General features: G+C 36.4%; 3 protein-coding genes across 4 annotated transcripts; 1 reads left to right on the forward strand and 2 right to left on the reverse strand.

Moving 5' to 3' along the window:
* Positions 1–1,099: 1,099 nt before the first annotated feature.
* Positions 1,100–5,840, reverse strand: LOC143465084 (toll-like receptor 9). 2 transcript variants are annotated; one of them, XM_076963235.1, is made up of 4 exons: positions 5,599–5,840; positions 3,409–5,404; positions 2,379–3,321; positions 1,100–2,283 (listed from the first exon to the last, which is right to left on the reverse strand). In XM_076963235.1, exons 2-4 carry the CDS (start codon positions 5,369–5,371, stop codon positions 2,055–2,057), a joined length of 3,135 nt encoding a protein of 1,044 aa, XP_076819350.1. In that variant the 5' UTR covers positions 5,372–5,404; positions 5,599–5,840; the 3' UTR covers positions 1,100–2,054. The 2 variants fall into 2 exon arrangements, with proteins under 2 accessions (XP_076819350.1, XP_076819348.1); XM_076963233.1 differs by having other exon boundaries at positions 2,379–5,404.
* Positions 5,841–9,126: 3,286 nt separating this feature from the next.
* Positions 9,127–15,140, forward strand: LOC143465396 (uncharacterized). Its single transcript, XM_076963642.1, has 12 exons — positions 9,127–9,273; positions 9,713–9,847; positions 10,105–10,281; positions 10,719–10,953; positions 11,398–11,586; positions 12,041–12,189; positions 12,674–12,808; positions 12,873–13,003; positions 13,285–13,405; positions 13,568–13,684; positions 13,936–14,046; positions 14,567–15,140. The coding sequence occupies exons 1-12, from the start codon at positions 9,237–9,239 to the stop codon at positions 14,725–14,727; spliced, it is 1,698 nt and encodes a 565-aa protein (XP_076819757.1). The 5' UTR covers positions 9,127–9,236; the 3' UTR covers positions 14,728–15,140.
* A 179-nt stretch (positions 15,141–15,319) lies between these two features.
* LOC143465519 (uncharacterized) lies at positions 15,320–21,875 on the reverse strand. The gene is made up of 3 exons (XM_076963853.1): positions 21,665–21,875; positions 18,317–18,408; positions 15,320–17,305 (listed from the first exon to the last, which is right to left on the reverse strand). The coding sequence occupies exons 1-3, from the start codon at positions 21,766–21,768 to the stop codon at positions 16,989–16,991; spliced, it is 513 nt and encodes a 170-aa protein (XP_076819968.1). The 5' UTR covers positions 21,769–21,875; the 3' UTR covers positions 15,320–16,988.

The raw sequence follows: 21,875 nt of genomic DNA on the forward strand, positions 1-21,875 counted from the left end.
GCCAATAAAAAGTAAAGAACAACAGCAATAATAAAAATCGTTTTGAGATTTTTATGTAAAATTTGTGTGTTTAGCGCCAATTAACGCCACAATGAGATTGTTTAACCAAAGCATGGTTTAAAAATCTTTGAAAAATAAACAAAAATAAAACAAACAACACAACACACTGAAGTATACTGTTATCACACACTGTGTATAAGCTCACAGGACGACGTTGAAGCACTGAGTGCAGATAATAAAATCTGTCTAACTGCTCGAGTGTAAATGACAGAATAGCGAGACTGTGCATGTGAGTGGAGTTGATAAAAAGTTATTAACGGGCATGGCAAAATGAACGACAAAAAACAAACCCCACTAAAAACGTTCACCTCAAATAATGGAATCTTACTTCTGTAGCCATGACAGTGTCCTAATACACCTGGAACTCGCAAGCATTAAGGTAACGAAACAGCCGAAGATTCGCTTGAATACAAACTGAACGTTTTAAACTCTGCTTATATGTTTAAAACAAGTTAACGTCTATCAGTCAAACACTGATGGATATGACATTTTAACTGGTAATAAAAGAAGAGAAAATTGGCCCAGATTAGATTAATGCGTTAACAAGTTAAATGTTTGATAACATAGCGATGACGTCATATTGTTAAACAGTGTGTTTATCAATGGCGGAAATTTTAGTGGTGGAATTAGTCTGGAAGACATTAATACTGGAAGGAAAAACTGGGCAAAGTCAACTCATAACGCATATGTTCACATCAAATCACTTTAAAATTATTCGGTCTTGGTTTGTTTTGATTTTTAATTTTTTGCAGCTTTACAAAACTTATTGATCGCGTACCAGTTCAAGCGCATACAGAACAGCAGCAACTTACTTACTTCCTTGTTATTCGAATATTTTTTATCGCTGGTGTATTACCAACATGTAAAAAAGTTGTATATTTACGATGATATTGTTTCTTGATCTGAATAGATTTGATTTTTTGTTGATGAGGCTACAACAATGGTTGACTTGATCATATTTCTATGGGTCAGCGTCATGCAAATAAAATGCACTGCAATGAACCAGAAATTACTTCCCTGTCTATATTGGTTCAAAAAGTTTCGCTTTTAGTGATTTTTCATTGCAAATAAAACACACTCGGTACAGAGAATAGAATAAATCAATGTGTTTCATTCTTCATCAATAATCCTTTGGTTTAATGAAAGAATAAGTTCTCGGCAAAAAGAATGCATGAAAAAGCTACTTTCCAAAATTTTCTATGTTAAATGTTAGATGTCTATTAAAGGGTTGCGCAGGATAAAAATTAAATTTTCTCTGGATCACAATTTCGGTTCATTAGAGTTCATTCTTATTGAACGGGTACAACAGAAACGACATGGACAGCTTCATGCAAACACACCTCCTACTAGAGATCGTCTTATATTCGACCTCATATGTGTAAATGACAACCGCATAACATCAGCAAAAACCGCAAAAACCAATTAAAACCTTTATCTGTGAATGATACATATAGTGGCTCACAATGAAAGTTTAAAACAAGGTTTGATAAAACGGTGTTTGCGATTATTACTGATACATTTTTGACAAAAATCGTGGTTCACATTTGGGATCACATCCTATCCGTGGATCACATTTTTCGTGTGGCTGTTGAGAAACCGAGTAGTGCTTTCGTGGGGTCGGTTATCAAATCTGCTCCAACAGGTTTGTGTTTTTGCCAGTAGGTTTTCCAGGCTGTGTGCATATCGAAGTTACTGTTGCATGAGTTATAGAAAGGTTTGCGGCTTTTTAATCGTTTTGTGGTGGGTGCATTTTGAGTGACTTGACTGAGTGGAATGTCGTCGGGCGGGTCGTCAATTAGGCCGTGAACCCGTTGGGTGGTTTCCTGTCTTCGGAGGTGTGGTGGAGCTATAGCTACTATAGCGAGCTGAATCAAAATGACTATACACGTGTTTCATTTGCACTGGAATGTAAAACATAAGCTTCTTCGTATTTTGTTGTCGTATAACTTTAAATTGACTTAACTTTCTACCATCTACAATTCACCACCAAAGATTTAATCGTCCAGTGTGCTGCTGCTCGCGAAAGCAGTTCGCAGTGTTTCGAAGAACATCACTTCGTCATCATTTGTTTGATCAAATCTCAGGAAGTTGTAAAATTTTCGGTTGAAAGTTCGATGAATTAATTCTGGAACGCGAGCTGGTTCTTCACCATGCCACTCCACTAATATCAGTTGATCTCTTCCGGCAGAGTGTTGAAGTTCCTGGAGCGCCGGCAACACGAATCTGAATAATAAAATATAAACGTAATTAAAACATTTGCACTGATATTATTGGTATTTTATGCATCTCTATCCAAAACGTTATGACTACAAGTTTACTTGCAGGTCGGAGTGTCGCAAAAGTTGCCAGAAAATATGACGATTGTTTTTCGACTCTTCGTGATAAGACGGAGAAGATTTTCATTTGGAGACATACCAGCATCGATATCACGACCAGCTAAGAGAAGTTCAATGGAAGGGTTTCCGCTAATCATCCCAGGTACCAGTTTATCATCCACCCAATCACCCAGTTCCTCATTACTGTGGTCAAAGAATACAAAAGCTTTCTTGCCTTCGTGTGCAGAATATCTTGAAGAAACATCGCTTGGTTTCAATGCTTGAACTCTGAAATATTCATTGATTTTCCGAAATATCAATCTCTTGAACCATTTGCTATAACCAAAACTGCCGCAAAACATGAATAATACAAAGAATATTGTGAATACGATGGTGTACTTGAGATGTGTCTGCAAATCACACGATGTGTTAAATCCATATCGCGACACAGAGCGACCACGCAAATTCAGCGGGGAATGGCACGCCACACACCCGCCATAATATTGGTCAATGTCCGAAGTGCATTCTGGATAAAAGCCAGGAAGCATGGTGTTGTCACTTGCATCAGAATTATACCAACGATAAAATTTCTGCCATTCATGACAAAAACAATCAAGTTCGTTCCATCTCATGTCTAAATACTGAAGTGAATTCAACAAATCTTTGCCGAAAATACTTGAGTCCAGTTGATTTATGAAGTTGTGACTGAGATCAATGATTTCAAGTTTCAAATGCAAAAAGAATCCTGGTTGAATAAACTTGATTTGGTTATGAGCGATGGTAAAATGTTTCAAGTTGGGGCAAACGGTCAAGTTTCCGTTTAGATCAATGATATTATTGAAATCTAAATTTAAGGAATGCAACTGGTTCAAGATTTTTAAAGATGTCGAAGGAAATATCGCCAAGTTGTTATGGCTTAAGTCCAAGATTTCAAGATGATTTAAACCTTGCAACAAATAATGCAAAATAAACGAATCAATCTCGCAATTTCTAAGTACAAGGGATTTGAGTTTGGGCATAAACTTAAACAAACCTTTTCCTGTATATGTAGATTTACAACCCAAATCATTTTGCGTTATATCAAGTTCCAACAGTGATGTGTTTTCATCCAATTCACTTAATGCTTCGAAATTTACAGGAACTGTACAATCTGGCATCCACCATTTCAACTTAATTTGGGAAGAAGGATTCAAATGCAATAGAAAACTAAAATCAAGAGCTATGTCGGAGTGTTCCTCAACAAAGTCAATCCGACGAAGACTGGATAAGCTGCTAAAAGTGAAAGGATCAATTTTGTTAATAGGATTATGAGACAGATCGATGCTGCACAAATTTATCAGGTGTTTCAAATCATCTGATCTTATCGCTCTTATTTGGTTGTGTGATAAATCAAGAATAGTTGTCGTCGATAACAGAAGTTCTTTTTGTTCAGATATGGTTGTAATTTGGTTGTTAGAATAATCAAGTAAACTGTTGTCGTCGCATTCCAAGACCGGTATTTTAAAACGTTCAATTGTGTTGTCCTGTTCGTGAAGATTTCCTGGAAAAATAAATTGTTTTTGTAAAGTTTTTGCTTCTAAAATTGGAGATTTTCCTTTGCGTAAAATGTTGCCACGAAAAGTCAATTGATTGTTCCAGGCTCTGATGGATTTAAGATGACGTAATCCAGACCATGCGTCAGAGGAAATGTGCTCAACATTGCAACAGGAGATATCGATTGTGGATAGATGAGTTAAGTTTGATAATTTAGCAAAGGATTGATTGTCGATTTCATAGAATTGAACAGAATATAGGATTGCATTTAGGGCCATTTCGTCATTCCCGAAATATATTTTTTCAAGCGAAGACAAAGAAGCAAAAGTTTGTCCCAAACGAAGTAATTTGACTGCCGTTACAAAGCTTGCTGATTCCGAAGAAGCCATGTTGTTTGTGGACAAATCAACATATCGTAGTTTTTGTAGATTGACCAAGTACGTTGGTTCGAATATTGTCAATTTTAAACTATTACAAGAAAGATCCAGGATTTCAAGATTTTTGTTGTTTTTAAATATTCCGCACGGTAAAAACTGAACCGCATTCAAGGAAAGATTGAGGTACTTGAGATGTGGGAGTGGATCAAACACACCGTCTTCTATAATTAGCGCTTTGCGTGTGGTACAAGCAATGATGTTCAAAACTAATACTTCTAAGCTTGTTGCATTCACAAAATCATTTGTTCTCAAACGGCGGTAGGGATTCAAAGAAAGCGTAAAAATTTTTAGTTGGTTTCCAAGTAAATATCCCGGTATCATTTTCCAGTCGTTGCTATTCAAATCCAGAATTTGTAAACTGGAAGATAATGCCTGCGTTAATGTGAAGTTTTTTGGACATACGTTTCTATAATGATCACAATTTCCCGCACTAATTAGAATACTCAAGCCGGATAACAGCCTCAGTTGTGCGGTGACGTCACCAAGTAGGGTGAAACTTATGTCCAATCCCTTTATAGAAGTCGGTAGTTGTCGCGGAAACTCACGAAGATTGTTATCAGCCAATCCCAAGAATTTCAAATGAGCAAGATGTTGCAACGCGCCTGGTTCAATGTGTAGATCGCTATTGCATGGTGGCAATATGGCGGTTTCAAATAATACAGGTAGGCAATTTGCATTAAAAATTAACCAAGTTATATTTGGATATGAAAGAAAATCGGACGCCCCAACTCGTCGAATCTCATTAAATCCGAGATTTAATGCTTCCACGTTAGTTGGCAAATTTCGAGGAACCTCTGTTAGTCCTCGCCACGAGCAATTAATGTAAACAAAATTGTTATCAAGCCAAGGAGCAACTTTTAAATACACCTCTTTTTCGACGACATCTTCCATCGGGGAAAAGGCGAACTTTGACCGCAAATATATTCCAGGCACACTGTCTACTTCATCGCAGGGATTCAAGACATTTCTTGACGATCCACGACAAAACAAAAGAAATTTCAACAACAATATAAGCAACCAGCCCATGTTGTGTGAAAGCAAATTACCGGCGAGCACTTGCTACAAAGTTTTAAAAACAGAAAAATACAATTAAATTTCCTTAAATTATTACCTGAAATTTTATTGATTCTTAACTTCTGAAAATATTTTTCTCGGATAAATACGTCATAATGCTATACTGGAACTGCTAACTTAATATTTATCTTTATATGATTGCATCCTTCGTTTATTATGTATGATTTACAGTTGCTCACCTGGTTTATTTGACCTCTAATAGGCCTTTAACTTAGTATTTCTCAAAACGATGCAATTCTAATTCCAAATTTTGTTGCAAACGAATGTGCAACTCAACACTAAAACTAAATTCGATCTTCCTTTTTACTCTAAATAATTTCTTAATTTGACTTATGCTGGACAAGGAGTGGGGAATGCAGCCTTTTCAATAGATTTGTGCGTACTTTTAACTATTTGCTTGCCTCAGAAAAAACAGCAGGAACAAAACCCAACCTAGCAGCGTTCATAGTGACGTTATCTGAAAAGTATATTCAGCTCGAAGGATTGTTTGTGATGTAATAATTGACACAACACAAGCAACAAGGAAGTGCTTGATATTATAACAAATTTGCATAGTTGGAAGCTCTGCTGTATAAAGCTCAATGAAACTTCTGTTCCCAATGAACGAAACGCATAAGAAAAAAATATCAAAATATTGTTTTCAATATTTCCTGAATTTAAAGCCCATAACGTAACATTCTGTCGCTAAATATTCATTTCTTTGGTATGTGTAATTATTTATGATCGAATCACTCCAAGGAATAAAAAATATATAAACGCTTTACCCTGCTTGCCCTAGTTGACCAATGGCTCGAGAAAACAAACCGCTCCTCTGCTGCATGACTCACAAGAAGTCACTGTTTCTCGATTCCACTCTGTCGCCCTGCCAAAAGATGCCGACTATATTGCCACTTTGATGGCGCCGACACTGTTCTAAAAAGCTTGGAATTCGTTCCAAGTTGGAGCTCCAAGGACTTTTAGAAGCCGAGTGGGCGCGTGAGTAGAAAAAGTTTAAGAAACACTGTTTTAGAGAATTTGTGCTTAGTTATTGACCGGATCGAAAAATAGATTTGGTTTCGTCAAAGTAGGATTGCGGTGATAGCGCTACTGTGGTTTATACCCAGAAAAAATATTGCCACCGATCACAGTTATAGTGAACAAGATATTTTACAGAAAGATTTAAATCACTGTAAAATTCTAGCGGCGAGCTCGGCTTTACCGCCTAACAAATTGTTTCGTTTACCTTCAATTGTTTGTACATCGTGGATTAAAAGACGTTGCATTCGCTGCGCTTTAAAACAATTATGACGCAAATGTGTGTTTTTGTTCGGAGTTAATTGTGTTTGAGCTTGGCTCTGTTTGAAGCCAAAAGAGAAGTCAAGGTTAAAAGGTCATCCCATTCTGCCGCTTGCATGAAAATTCTCCGCCCATTGTATTGGAAACCACTGGACTAAATAAACACTCTTGTAGATCGTAATCTTTTAACAAAAATAAATATAATCAATGAAGACAGCAAAGCAATGATCAAATAAAAACAAAACTAGTCAGCCAAAGACTTAAACACAGTTGTTCTTCTCCACCAAGACATGGTTTGCAGATGAACTGTGCTCTTCAGTGACTGAACTTTTATCCGAGGTCCTCCCCGATTAATCGCTACTGTAAAGCGATGAAATAAAATTTATAACAACATTGTGACGTCATCAGTAATATTGAACACGGGTTACTGACGTTTCATCAAGCATTGGTTAATGACCTGAAATTTGTTACAATTTCTTGAATAGACGCAATAGATCTTGATCATGTTTTATCAACTAATGTTGAACACAATAATTGGAGTCTCATTTAATTTGTCACATCGCTAGTAACACGTGGAAATTCGAAAGGAACTCGTTGGTACAACTTATTTTCACTCTTCATATATTCACAGTCACACATTCACTTACCACAACCGACAACAAGTTACTGTTAACATGGGGCTTCTCTTAGGACATCAAACTGACAGTGTTATCCCAAGAAAGGAGAAAAAGTGATTGAATGAATAATTATATAAACTTTTGTTACTTTTAAAATATTTGATGTTGAAGTTATGTCACATGTACAACTGTCATTTAACCAGGTAGAATGAATGGGCATGCTTATAAGCAGCACCTTATTCACGTTACGTTAATGTTTTAAATCTCTAACATGCCGTTTTCTGGAGACTGCACTCAGCTTTCTCTCACTCTCACTCACTCACTCACTCACTCACTCAGAGACTGGAGACCAGCTTTCCATCATCTCATATCCGATAGAAACACGCTCGAGCGCCCATAACCCGATGACGTCACATTCGCTCCCCGCACAATTTTTTGAATACGGTTTTGCCAATAACTCTTTAACGAAAAAAGATGGAGAAATTTCGTTTACATTTTCGGAATCATCGTATTTGTACATTTTTTAAAAAAATAAGTTGAAAATGGCTTCAGTTCCCCTTAAAGGAATAATTTCCGTACTAACTTCTGAGACGTATTATCGCCCTCATGATTAATAAAACCAATAAATAAAATAAATCAATAAAACCAAAGTTACTAATTTATTTCAGTTGAGTTATTGCGTAATAACAGTTATTGCCTTTTTCTTTAAATTGATTCTAGAATCAATCGTGATGACGTTGCCAAGAACACAGAACAGCAATGTGTTACAAAACATAGTTGACCACTTGGTGTTGACAAAGCGCAATTCAGATTACGATTGCATAATCATCGCTCCTAAATAATGTGACAAATGTACTGTAGGTGGTGGATGCTAAAATGAAGCTAATGTATAGCAAAAAATGAATTGACGTTAGATGCTGACAAAGAGTAAGATACAGTTCATTCTACGCTCCTGACTTGGCTATAGCAGAACGGAAGCAAACCGGGTCAGATTAAATCTTGTTTTCATCAAAACCATGAACAATATTCTCATCTACTGTATCGTTTACCGAGCTTGTTAACCTTGTTAACCAGGAATGTTAACCTGTTAACTAGGAATGTTAACCTGTTAACTGGGAATGTTAACCAGCTGTTATCTAGGAATGAGTGTAAGATTCAGACAGAATAACGTGATCGTTCGAAATTATTTACGAGTAGCGAGTTAGTAGGAAATCATTAATACAATTGGCTACACAATAGGAATTTGCGAAAAAAACAGAAAATGGTGTAAACTGTTTGTGGTCTTAAAGATCGTTAAAGTACTCAGTCTACAACCTGTCAAAAACTATAACCGTTAAAACAAACTGAGTTTGACGAAAACATCGTCAAAATTAGCCAAAGTAAAGCGTTAACCTTTAGATAAAGCCAGTTTTTGAGCAAAACACCATGATTTGAAAACTTTTCACATGGTCGGTGGATACACGCTCTTTTAAGAAGCACCCATTTCAACAACTTGTGCCTAAGTGGGTGTGGGAAACCCCCAGTCGGCATATACACCATCTTATAACAAAGACATCGCAAGTAACAATAAATACACACTGGCAAATTTAAAAGTATATTTTACAGAAACGTACGTTTACTACCTAAAACTGGCATATCCAACCTTTATGTTATCTCCATGTAAAATTCAATTAGTTTTGAAGAACGAACGTATTTTACGCTTAAATTAAATTCGGTGTGACGCTTAAATTAATTTCCTACCTACTTAAATGTATTTCATAAGTAGCATGAATTGCCTCATGATGACCTCTTAAAACCGTTTAATGACGACGACACTCGCCGTTTTATGGAAAATGTGATGTGCTGTGTTCGACGAAGAGTTAAATTTAATAGTTTCAAAAGCAACTAATAAAGGATTTGTATTAAATTTTAAACTAACGACGAAGATGGATTTCTTATTTCTGGTTTCATTTCTCTTGCTTGGTAAGTCGTAAGTGGTGTTGATTGATTTAAAACTGCCTTGAGTCAATGGATGTGCTTAGATTGTCGAAACAATTTTGTATAAAATACCTCTCTAGGTTGCCTGCAATTCATAAATATGTGGAAAACTTTTCTACGCTATGGCAATCTTTGTATGTTTTTTTCTGTGACGATATACTGTACTTAGCAAAATAAACGTAAAGCTTTTGAAAAAAAAGAAAATTTCATGTCAAGCACATTTGGAATAATATTTAAAAAAATAATTTTCAACAAAGGAAAACAGAAGTATATTCTTAAAGTTTGACTGGTCTAGAATCTATTGTATATCTCAGTACAGTTTCTAAATTGTTAAAAAAGGAGGTTTTAAATTTTTTTCAGTGCCTTTGACATAGAAAAGCAGCCTGCGTTGTATATCCGTCAATTTATATGCGTTTGTACGCAGACTCGTCGATTGTATTCGGTTTGACTTTAATAAACGAACATGCCGTGGTACGAAAAGAAGTAACAACCTATCTGAAATGCGTAGCAGATCAAGCAGATATGACGCATGATGCGTTTAAACGGGTAATGGACACAGGTACATAGCCTAGTCTCATCCCCCGGAAAGCTAATATGATAATTGCATATTGTTAATTGGTATTAAAGCAGCTTTAAATCTCTGTTCTTGAATTGTGATTTGAAAATTGGCTTTATAATTCTGTTTCATCATTTTTTCGGAACTTACAAAACTTCTCAACCATCTTACCCACTAGGTCAGTTTCACTGATGCTTTGTGAGTTCTAAATTGTCCAACTTCTTTTATCTTAAGTTTTTCAGTCAGTTTTTGACATACAGGAACCGGTCTAAAAATGCCCGCCATGGCCCTTGTCGGTCCTATATCACCAGAATCTTGGCCTGGAAAAAGACTTTCGTTGTTCCCAGAAGCTGGCCCCGAACGAACTGGTATATTTTCATGTGAAGCAAAAGACAAAAATACAAATATCCTGACCAAGGCCGTAGCCATCAAAATAGGTGATCCTTTGAGTTTTGGACTCTACTTGACATGTTTAGGCTTAGCGTGTGGGTTTTACCTCGTATTAAACGGCAGCTAAATCTTCTTTTGCTTTAAAAGTACAAAAATATCGAATAATGCTGATGTAATTTCGTCTCGTTGAGAACTTTCCCACCCTAATGCTCTATTCCCAACCTTTTCTGTTATAGTTGAATTCTTTTTAGAGATTCCTTTATCTTCTAGCTTACCATTCCGTCGAATGTTTTTCACAATGTGTACCTTATAATACTTTTGACTTTGTGCAACTGTACGTGACCACACAAAAAATGTTTTACCGCATTGATTGTTAAAATTACTGAAAGTGCTTCTTTTCATTTGCCGAGGTATATTGCATGTCAAATTACCCTACATATTTTTAATCATAATTATCTGTCTAACGTTGTTTTCAATAAGATAGGCACTGCTGGAGGAATATGGCCAAAACATTTCACATACGTCGCAAATGTCGGTGATGAGAATGTCAACTTAACTTTTAGTGCTTTTGATAAGGACTTGGACATCGTATGGAGATTTGAAGGCGGCATAATCGCCGAATCGTCACTAAGTCATCGAATTAGGCGTGTATCGAGAAGAGACGCTGGAGTTTATGAATGTTATTCGGCACCAAGTGACAGCAACCGGAATTCATATCGGTGGGATTTTGATTTTAAAATTACATGTATCATGTCCCTTGTATAGCTATTCCAACGGAAAATAACGCAGCTTCATATTGTTATTGTATAATGTTAGCTACTGTTACTTTTCACATATGAGCATGACTTGAACTTTATACTCATACGTTTACCGGCACCACAAATTTAAGGGTATTTTCTTGAAATAAATTGAAATCAAAAATGATGCCAAGCCTATCAGTTTACATATGTAAATAAGTCGATTTGAATTTGTTATAATTTCACCTCCATTACTATAGCACTGTGTTGCTAAAATACAATATATACAATTTGTAAAATTGTTACATGAACATCATTTAAATTGTCGCTAATAGCCAGCTACTTCATGGATTGACTTAGGTCACGTTAAAGTCAAGATTAGTTTTACAAGTTTCTTAAATGCAGTAAACTTTTTGTCCTCGATAGGCCCGCAGGGGGTCAAGCAATGCTTCGTCTTATTGTGAGAAATTGTCCTCCAAATAAATGGAATTGGCCAGATTGTTTGTCTGATTGCTCTTGTATAAATGGAGGAGCTTGTGATGAAGTAACCGGAGATTGTGTGTGTCCTCCTGGTTTCCATGGTAACAACTGTGACGAGGGATGTGGCGGGAACAGGTCTTTGATCATATCTACTGCTACTGCTGTGATTGTGGATATTGCCTAGGCTGCTTGTTAATTGATATTTGTTACTGCAAGAATTTCGAGACATCAAAAATTTATTCCTTTAAAAATGGATTGTATTATTATCAGCTTTAGTGAATTTTTGTTATAGAATTGGATAATATAAGTATCGTACTAGGCACATATGTCTTATAAACAAGTAATGGTATGCTTAAGCGTAACACAAGCAGCAAAATAACATCAAGGCTTCTATTAGAAATGTCATCTGAACTTGTCTTATGTGTTATTTTGAACCAAATGTTTTCAGTTATCTTTCCGTTAACTTCTTTCAGTTGTACAAACCGTCAACTGCACATTGGTTTGAAAACATTGGAAGAAGTGTTGGTTTAATTTGGAGATAAAGTCTATTGTGTATCAACTAAGTATTTTTTAACGCTACTGTGTAAAGGTTCGGGTCAAAGTGTCAATTTCAGTGCAAAGCGGGTGGTTCGACGAATGGTGACGACGCTGAGGAATGCAAGGGAAGACAATTCTGTTTACCAGATCCTTACGGGTGTTCATGCGCTACCGGATTCAGTGGACTGGAATGCCTTAACGGTTGGTTGTGTGCTGTTTTGTGTAAAGAACAATAACTAAATGCCACAGCAATTTGAAATTTGCTATAAAAATTAAGTTTACACAGATATATAGTATGTCAATATCAATATTGTATAGGTTGAAGACTATGTAAAAAGCAAACTAAAACATTACAACAGACAACATTTATACACCGTTTGTATAAAGAGTAAAATATCTTAACTGTTCGTGGACTAATAATGAATTATGTTTGAGGAATATTTTATAATTATATTATCCATGACTTTTGCGTGATTAAAAGAGTATGCGTGACGAAAACATGCGTCAGTTGAAACTCATTAATCCGCCTTTTTTTACAGCGCAGTAAAATGTCCGAAGCTTAACACCGCAGCTCTTGTCAATCTCAACATAACGTTGTAGATTTAAATATATTTTTCTGTATTTTTACACATCATGAGATTGCCAGTTTAACAGGTGGGTTAAAGTAAAGACTTTCTATTTGTAGGCTGCCCCAATGGCCAATTTGGAGCAAACTGCGAGCAGACCTGTCACTGTAAGCGTCCAGATTTATGCAATCGCTTTACCGGGTCTTGTACCATGGGATGTGCTAGCGGGTGGAAGGGACCGTCTTGTCAAACAGGTTAGTGCGCTGTTGGTGCATTGAATATCAATATCTTGCTTTGCATTTTGTCAAATCATTGTAGAGTGCCAGTCCGGCCAGTGGGGTGAAAATTGCGAGAACGACTGTCACTGTCTGGACGGAGAAGACTGCAATTCAGTCAATGGCAAGTGCCCACGCGGATGTGAACCGCCCTACACAGGAAATAGCTGTCAGGTATAGGCAGAGACCTGTAATTGTAACCATCGCAAGTTTTGTTACGCTTCATGTCAGTGGTTTGTATTATCTTCATAATTGAATATTGCGAACCATCCTTATTGACATAATCAAACGGTATCGGTATAGAGGTGTTGGTAAAGGGTAACTTTTGATCGGCTGGGTTCTGTTATTTGTTCTAATAATACACCTTTGAATTAGTTAATGTAATTTTTCAATACTTAAAATATCAAGAAAGAATTTTTATTTCATCTTCTCTGACTCATAAAATTGTGTTTCAGGTCGATGCGATCGACGATTGTTCTTCCGATCCCTGCCTCAGAGGAGGACGCTGCGTGGATGCAATAAATGAATACAAATGTGAGTGTCTCAACGGAACAGGAGGAGATAGATGCGAGACGGGTGAGACAAAATGAGAATGTTGGAAATTATTTGTCGTTTATGGAACTGAGCTTAAAAACAGTTGTTTTCGTGGCCAAGGTTTTACTGTGTTTTTGTAGTTAATACGTCATACGTGACAGTGTTTCTTATGACAACTCTATTGATACAGTTACTTCCTTTCAGACCATGACGATTGCCAACCTAACCCATGTAGTAACGGTGGTCGATGTGAAGACACTGGTCGATTGAAATTTCTTTGTCATTGTGCGGCTGGTTTCACGGGAGAGTCTTGCGAAACCGGTAAATAAATTGCTTAATAAAATAAAGGATTTACGTCATAAATAAGATAATTACGAAATAAATAAATTACGACGCGAGCATTTAATATGGCAGTGCAGTACTAAGAAATGTTTCATACAGTACATAAACATACGCATTACTATAGCTTACTTGTTGAAGAGTAATAGCTAATGCAGCGCTAACTCACAGTGTGTGTTATGCAGCTGCTTAATGTAAAATAATTAAATAAAAAACGATGTTATACGTTGCAGACATTGACGACTGCCAAAACAACAAATGCCAAAATGACGCTGGATGTGTCGACGAAGTAACAACCTATCATTGCGAATGCGGGGAGGGGTACACCGGGAGATATTGCGAGAGTAGGTGTATTATTAGATTAGGCAACGGTGATTTAAAGCTTTAAATACGGGGCACTAGCCCAGGTAATTGTTGAGTGTTATGCTGCTACCGGTGATAATTTTTGATAACTAGACAGATTTTTAATATACAACTTCCTTCCTTAGTTAACTTGCTCTTTGACATTTGAATTGGCTTTAATCTTGTACTTCAATGGTTTACGATCTATAATTTGCTAAGTTTGATTAAATATAATTTTTAATAGTTAAGCTTTATTGCTTTGGATTTTTTTGTACTTTTTCAAAAATGGCAAAGATTGTGGTTCAAAAGTTACAATAAGTCCCAATTTTTTTTAGACATAAAATTCTTTTTTCAATTGGTCGTTTTTATCTTTGCAAAGATGCCATTTGTAAAACTTTCCTGTCTAAAACTTAATAAATGCAATCAGCACAATGCAAGCCGCATAAGTAAATAAACTTTGTTTCAAGTTTAATTTCACAGAATTTTCATTTCGCTGACGCATTTTAAATTGTTCTTCAACAGCACCATTGAGCGCATCCAGTTCTCTCAACTTTATTGTGGTGGTTGCGATCTTGCTGGGAGCTGTTGTCGTCATAGCAACGACCATAACAGTCTGGTACGTTTGGTCAAGAAAAAATAAGACCAGGCTGCAGCATATCACCGTAGGCAAATCAGCTTGGTGAATGCACGAAGTGGATCGATACCTGCGGAGATTTACTCCCGGATATTTACGTCTGCTTTTAAACGAAGTCTCATTTTTCTTAACTTTTACTCCCGTTTAAGACATTCGTGGATTACCTTTGATACCGATGTTATTCTTATATTTTTGTTTTCGCTGTATATCCTGGGCCCTTACACACAAGGCCAGCATGGTAGGAGTTTCTAAGAAAGGAGTCTGCACCGGCCCAGGAATGATGACATGAGCAGAATCTTTCTTACATGTAAATAACCAACGTAACAAGCTTCGCTCGATTGCACTTTAACTTATGATCAATTGATTATGCTCAGTATTTACGTTTTGACTGATAAATCGCTTAATTTCACTTGCTGGTGTCGAAGCATTTTTGCACCCAACAAATAAACTATGGGGACCATGGAAAAATACTAAATTATTCCAATTTACGTTAAATAACACGTCTGCCATGTCGTGGCCTGCACGAAAGCCTGATCTGTGTAGAAATGAGAGATAAAAGTGAACTACGGTAGATTAGAGTTTTCTAATATTATTTTTGTGATAAAAGATTCTTTGTCATACAGAAGAGCAGAAAAACAATGTGATCTTCCATGATATTTATTGTAACGAAACATTGATGCAAAATTCAAATGCGCATATATTATGCTAAATCCTAAATATACACAATTATTAACTTTCAAATATTTTAATGCGTTTAAACAATTATACATTAATTAAAAAAAAGAAAAGCAAATCTACTGATTAAATCATAGCGATAAGTTGTCTCCAACAGAGCCTAAATAAAATGTAAAATTGTCAGAAACTCATCTAATGAGTTAATGTTATGATGTAGCATGTCTTCTTTTAGCTAAATAAATACATAACTTGATAATTCAACCTTTGTGAATATGACCTTGATCAACAAGGTAATGGCCTGATGGTTAAGAACACACAAATTTGTTTAAGATATATTACCGGCAAAACGATTTGAAAGAAATTCACACAAAGTAACCTAAAAGTTTAACTTTTAAAAAATATCACAATAATCTTAGATATCCGACCTGAATATGGCTGATATTTCAATTTCTAATTGTTTCACATAACAAAAAACAAGCAAACGATGCCAAAACATATAACCATAACACACCAAACGCAATATGTATAAAGCAGAAGGCGTATTAAAAGAAGTATTAGTTCAAATGGCGTAAAGATTTTAAATAACCGCGTCGTAAGACACGAAACAAAACTTATTATCATAGCAAGAGTTAACGAGTAACGTATAACTAAGTTCATATTATAGAATAAACAGGTGCTTCATTATTCTTTAATCGTAATGTTAACATGTCAACGATGTTAAAATAAACAAACAATGAATGCATGGTTGGCCAATATAAATAAGCCAGTATATTTTGTTAAACCGAAAGATGCGAATGACGTGATCAATGGCTGAGCATCGGCAGACAACATGACCGAAAATGAACGTATTTACAGAAAAAGTTATAGCTACGTTGTGATAAGCATTATCTTGCTGCTTACTAGCTGCACTTTGTATGGCGGAATTTGTTCGCGTTTGCTCATAACTGAAATGTTCTTCTCGGAAAAAATATCTTTTATAGGAGCAGCTACCTCTCACGGTTAATGCGCGAAACACTCCTCAAATCAAAATATATCCTTGATTGACGTGTGCTTGTGGTGGGTAAAGTAACGCACTGTCAGTTGCTGCAGATGGGGTTAGTTTGCACAGTTTCCATTTTCTGATACGCCTGTCAAAGTCTAGTGAAGTGTTTTGGCAATATTAATACGATGTGAGATGCGATAATGCGATGTGATCTCAAAAAGTTGGAGATTACGCTAAAACAAACTTTCAGTATCAAACAATTTACAACAAACAACAGGCGCGTGCTTTAGCAGACGAGTACAAAATACTGTACATGCACAAAATTTGAGAGTGAACTAATGTAATTTGAGACTGTTTGAGTAAAACGTTTTTTAACTCTGCAACTAAAACCAAACATAAACTAAAAAAAAATGTAGGGCTGATGATGACTTTGCAACTTGCTTTTACCAAGCCATAAAAACCAACCTCAGCTAGGCGGGAAAGCCTCAGAAAACTTGTGTAATAGAAGTGAAGCGCTGCCAGCAAAAGATTGGTTACACTGTAAACACTTAAAAGGGTTCGATCGGCGTGAAAGTAAACACGGCCTAATCATTGCTGACAAAGTTCCACTCGCGAAATACGCTTTGCACAAGTTGTATTTCGGATGCAATCTTTTAATTATTTTTGCGGTACCCAATGTAAACAACCGTGTTAAGAACTTTTCGACAGCAAGGCGTGCGGACTAGGTACATGCATCTTCGCGTACGTGTAGCAGCTGATCGCTTCTGGATGTGATTTGATTTGGGGAAAGGTGTGTCAAACTCCTTAAAAGCAGCAGCATCTTCTACGTCAGTCAGATCGGAAATTAGGTCCTGGGCTTGAATTTTATTCTGAACGATTTTGTACGAACTTTTACTGAAAGTAGGAAAACTTTTTTGAAACTCTCCTTCAGCTGCCAAATTCAGATTATTAGTTTCCTCTGTCCACTCACCTAAAAACGAGGAAGAATGTGTTATATCTTTAATAACGGTATTTCAGAAAATTTTTTACATGTAATCAACCAAGACGTCTTTTTTATTGCGGGACACTTATTAGCACCCAATGCTAATAAAAAACCCGTCCCAGCAACCGCAGTATTGTTTGCTAATGTTAGCTTTTCCAAACTGAATTGTCAGTTCAAGCTAATTCTTTCTGGCTCAATAGATATGCCAACATAAATCAAGCGGCTTAGTAATAAGCTAATTCACAAAATGACAGGGATAAATATACCCTACAAAAAGATATAATAAAGTATATGTAAAAAATATATCATTTTTTTAATGTGTTTTCTATGTTATTCTACGTTTTAACAAGTGTTTTGTTTAATCATCATTTACGTGGAAGCGTCGACAAAGTACACTTCGTCAAATTCATCAATTTCGCTTTAAACATACCGGTATCTACGGTATAGTTGGTATGGTTAGTCAGGTTGTGTATGTGACGTCATTATACGATGTTCGCGTGATGCAATATCCCTCGCGGGGATCAAAATTTCTTTCAAGTTAATCAACGATTTCCTGTTTGGAAGCAGCAACTACGTTTGGCGGGTTTCCAAATGTTTATGACCATATTTAAGGTTGCTTTTTGAAACACCATAGCTATCTTGTTACCAGCCGGTTAAGGCAGCTTCATTTTACACAACAATTGAATTGTTTTAACAAGTGCTGACCATGGAGGATGTTATCATAAACGTGTTTAAAAAATTCGATGAAGTTAAAAAATGTAAATTTGCCGGAGTTAAAATTGAAAACAAAAAAATGTCACAATTAAGCAGATATCAAATGGTTATCGACAGTTTTCGTGATTAACCGTATAAAGCACGCGCCTGTAGGTTTCAGCCTGCTTTTTACTACAGGGTTATATGAACTTAAACGTACCGTACCGCTTTTGACGGCCGCATTCCTAACTCTATTTACACAACGGGAAGCAATATAAGCTAAAATGTATTGAGGTGTATACTTACCGTCGTGCGATAAAAGCGGAGTTTCAGGAAGACTTCTACGCCATCGTGAATGCAAGTAGGTCTGACACATTGTGCAAATGCGCGGAATGCACCTAAGGACAGATAGAAAACACCTTGAAATTGCATGCGTGACTTTTTCAACATACCCATAGACTTAATGCGTTTTGTGTAAATACACTTTCGCGTTGTCAATTTCAACAAAATCTAAACCGGTAACGGCGCATAGCAGATGTGCAAAATAATTTACGTGGTGTGTGTAACATGGCTTTTGCTTGTGCGTGTGTAAAAACCTGATTCTGTTTGACTTATATCACATAAAGTGCCTTCGCAACTTTAAAGGTGAAATGATTTAGCCATACCGTAGGAGTATTATTTTACGCTAGCAATTTGCCATACCGATCCTATAAGCTTCAATGAAATTTTGCGTTGAATTCTTGCAGCTAACTGTTTCGACGTTGGTTCTACAACGCACAAAAATCACTGAAAACAGGTCCAAGCAAACAACGTATTCGTCAAAACTTCACAGACAAACAAGCTGTGGTGTCAGCCCGCTCTGAGCTCAGCGGTTTAGAAGGAGGAACCAACAACAAAATTTATTGAAACTTGCCACTACAAAGTTAACCTGTTATACTCGCTCGTTATGAACCCGAAAAAAAAAACACAGCAAAATTACGCCTAAAATCTGTATCGTGTTATGAAGTGCTCTTGTATGCTGAAATTGTTCATTCGTTTATTTATTTTATTTTTCCTCAGAAGCGCGGTGTGGGTAAAAAATTAAGCCCGTTGTTACTAACACTCACCAATGAACGGGAAAAAGTGACAAAGCCGAAAAGTCTTAAAACGTGCTCAAAAATAATTAAGGTAATAATTGTTGGTAACAACTAGCACAGCTACTAAACCTATAATTAGTTAAATCTACAAAATATAAGTTAAAAAAGCGAAGTTAAACAGACGAGCAGGTGGTGTGTTCAAGCAACAGATGATTGAAAATCGCTTCAATGCTGTACATCAGTGGAATGAAAGTGCTAACTGTTACCTCGCCTTAATCGCGACAGTGTGCATTTAACTTTTGTATGTTATCATCGCTTAGGTTGTAAGCAGTTGTTTCTCTGTATTTAGTGGTGATCAATTGAAGGTTATCGTCAAGTTCAAAGAACTCAGGCAACCTTCGATAACGTAGTTTGTGAGAAACGCACAAAAGCGTTTTTGTTGTTCTTGTCCGGCTTGTTTGCTTTACCCCTTGTGAGTATGCATTTACACAATTACTGTACAGTCTTCGTTAAAGTAAACTTGTTGAGATTAGCTTTTGTATTTCTATTTCGCTAAAAAAACTGTAAATTACTTCTGTGATTTATTTAATTCACACTTCTCAAAGTTGTCACAGTTAACAATTTTCCCGCACTGAATGACACGTTAACATTTCCAGGCAAAACTTGTTTAAAACCCAAGCCCAAAGGCATGTAGTCTCACCTGCACAATATGTATGTGTAAAGACTAAAGTTATTTTCAAAATAAATACATAAAGTGCGAATGGGCTAAAATATTTACTTAAATGATTGATCACTGCGTTGATAGAGCTCGACTAAACAGCACGATTCATACGCACTCCATATACCGACAGTTAAACCTACCTCTCATCTCTTTTACTACAGTTACTATACATTATAATTACGAACACTTTAACCCGCTCTGCCAAACTTTTCACATCGGGAAATTAAAAAATAAACTGTGTGATAGAGTGACAGTGAAAGTTGAAGTTATTATTTGGTTAAAGGTTATTAATTATAAGTCGTTGTTTTCGCGTTGTAGTCTTAACTGACACTGGTGGAAGAGGTTTGACATAGTAAGTGTTATTTAGCATAAACACACCGAGTTGTAATCATAGCGAAGCTGTTCCTGCTAGATTTGTCAAACTTTGTACTAGAAGCATTGGTAAAACTATATAATCGGCTTCAACACTACCAATGATGTCTTAATATGTCATCACCGAATTGGAGTTCAACAGGAATGAGTCACATTTTACAAGAAGATATACACCCACTTTATAAAAGGCTTATACGCGTTCCAGGCTAATCGCATACGGGTCATATAGCCTACTCAGCTAAGTCGAGACAATTAAAATCAGGAAATAGATTTGTGGCAATTTTTCGATTTTATTACAAAGTTTTCCCAAAACTATACCACACTCTCCGTAATGTTCTTTGATATGAGAATTATCAACAAATTTCAAGTTTCGCGACGATTCAGCCTATACTTTGTGTAGTTATTCCGGTGGAAGTATGTACGTGATCCCTTGAATACTCAACAATTTTACGAAAGCGGTCTGAAAAGAGTTGTTGGCGTAATTGACCGAGTCACGCGTATAGTTGAGATTTTGAGCAGCATACCTGCAAGTTAATAACGCATAAAATCCCCTGTTCCAATCAAGCGTCACGGCCACAAAGGGAAAACCAGATAGTTTTGAACACCTTAACACAACATACGTTTTGTCCACGCTGCCTACAGTAGACTCTATGACCTATTCAGAAGTCTGGAAACTCAAGAACGCGGTGTGAAAATAGCGGGGATTAACTGGACTATGGGCAATTAGGACATTAGCAATTTTAAGCCAAAAAATACCAAGTGGCCAAGTGGTAGTAGTGAAAATATTTTGTTGAAGTGCTCACATTTACGTCCGATGTCATCGAATTTTTAACATGAAAACAGGAAAAAAATTGAAAATTTGCACACCCTCGTAAAAATGAAAAACTCCAAAATACTGTCCCAGTATACAGCAGATTGTCGAAAAGAGCGTATTCACAAACAGCAGACTGTAACACATGAAGCATCGGGCCCATATAGTTCTTGATTTTGCAAAACAACTGCAGAGAAATTTAAGTTGGTGTTAATGTCAGTTATTCCCATGCTAATGCGCTTTTTAACCTACGGTTTGAAAGCGATCTATTCATCAATTTGTTTTGCACAAGGTCGGTAATAGAAGACAGTTTAACCCGTCAACCGCACCTACTTCACGCCTGATTAACCACTAAAAGCTCGCTTTAAAGTTTTTCGGCCTTGAACTGAAAGTGGTACCGACTGGGGAATTGGACACAACATATTTATAAATATCATCTACTGCTGCAAATATGCTTTGCAAGTATCAAGCAGCTGTTAGTTACCCGGCAATTTGACACGACAAAAATGCTTATGAGTTAAGTATAACATTAATGCTATCTTGTATACTTTATGAGCGTATGTCCTATTATAACTTAAAAAAAAGCCATTGCAGTAACATGGCCTGTCCATATTGTAAGCGTGGGCCGACAAAACTGTGTAAATAACTATAATAACGTCAAAATAGCATCTCACCTTCGTCGTCTTGAGCGACTGGCGTCCGTTGCGCAGAGAACGACGATGACTAAACACACAAGTACCAGCTTGAAATTAAAACCATTACAACAAGGAGACTTCATTTTGCTTACTACTTTTTCAATAACTTTTATTATTACAGCTAATTGTGCAAAAGCGAATTTTAGCGTTAATTTAATGAACCTAATAGTTCCTGCAAACAAAACATTGA

Source organism: Clavelina lepadiformis, chromosome 7, assembly GCF_947623445.1.
Source record: "Clavelina lepadiformis chromosome 7, kaClaLepa1.1, whole genome shotgun sequence".
Classification (NCBI taxonomy): domain Eukaryota; kingdom Metazoa; phylum Chordata; class Ascidiacea; order Aplousobranchia; family Clavelinidae; genus Clavelina; species Clavelina lepadiformis.

What these genes read in the sequence shown, in the direction of transcription:
- LOC143465084 (XM_076963233.1), bottom strand. Translation starts at nt 5,371, where the DNA reads ATGGGCTGGTTGCTTATATTGTTGTTGAAATTTCTTTTGTTTTGTCGT. An exon ending in TGCGACACTCCGACCTGCAA is followed by an intron (nt 2,284 to 2,378) that starts GTAAACTTGTAG and finishes TTTATTATTCAG; the next exon opens with ATTCGTGTTGCCGGCGCTCC.
- LOC143465396 (XM_076963642.1), top strand. Translation starts at nt 9,237, where the DNA reads ATGGATTTCTTATTTCTGGTTTCATTTCTCTTGCTTG. An exon ending in GGCCGTAGCCATCAAAATAG is followed by an intron (nt 10,282 to 10,718) that starts GTGATCCTTTGA and finishes TCAATAAGATAG; the next exon opens with GCACTGCTGGAGGAATATGG. An exon ending in GGGAGAGTCTTGCGAAACCG is followed by an intron (nt 13,685 to 13,935) that starts GTAAATAAATTG and finishes TATACGTTGCAG; the next exon opens with ACATTGACGACTGCCAAAAC.
- LOC143465519 (XM_076963853.1), bottom strand. Translation starts at nt 21,768, where the DNA reads ATGAAGTCTCCTTGTTGTAATGGTTTTAATTTCAAGCTGGTACTTGTG. An exon ending in AGTCGCTCAAGACGACGAAG is followed by an intron (nt 18,409 to 21,664) that starts GTGAGATGCTAT and finishes ATCTGTCCTTAG; the next exon opens with GTGCATTCCGCGCATTTGCA. An exon ending in TCCGCTTTTATCGCACGACG is followed by an intron (nt 17,306 to 18,316) that starts GTAAGTATACAC and finishes CCTCGTTTTTAG; the next exon opens with GTGAGTGGACAGAGGAAACT.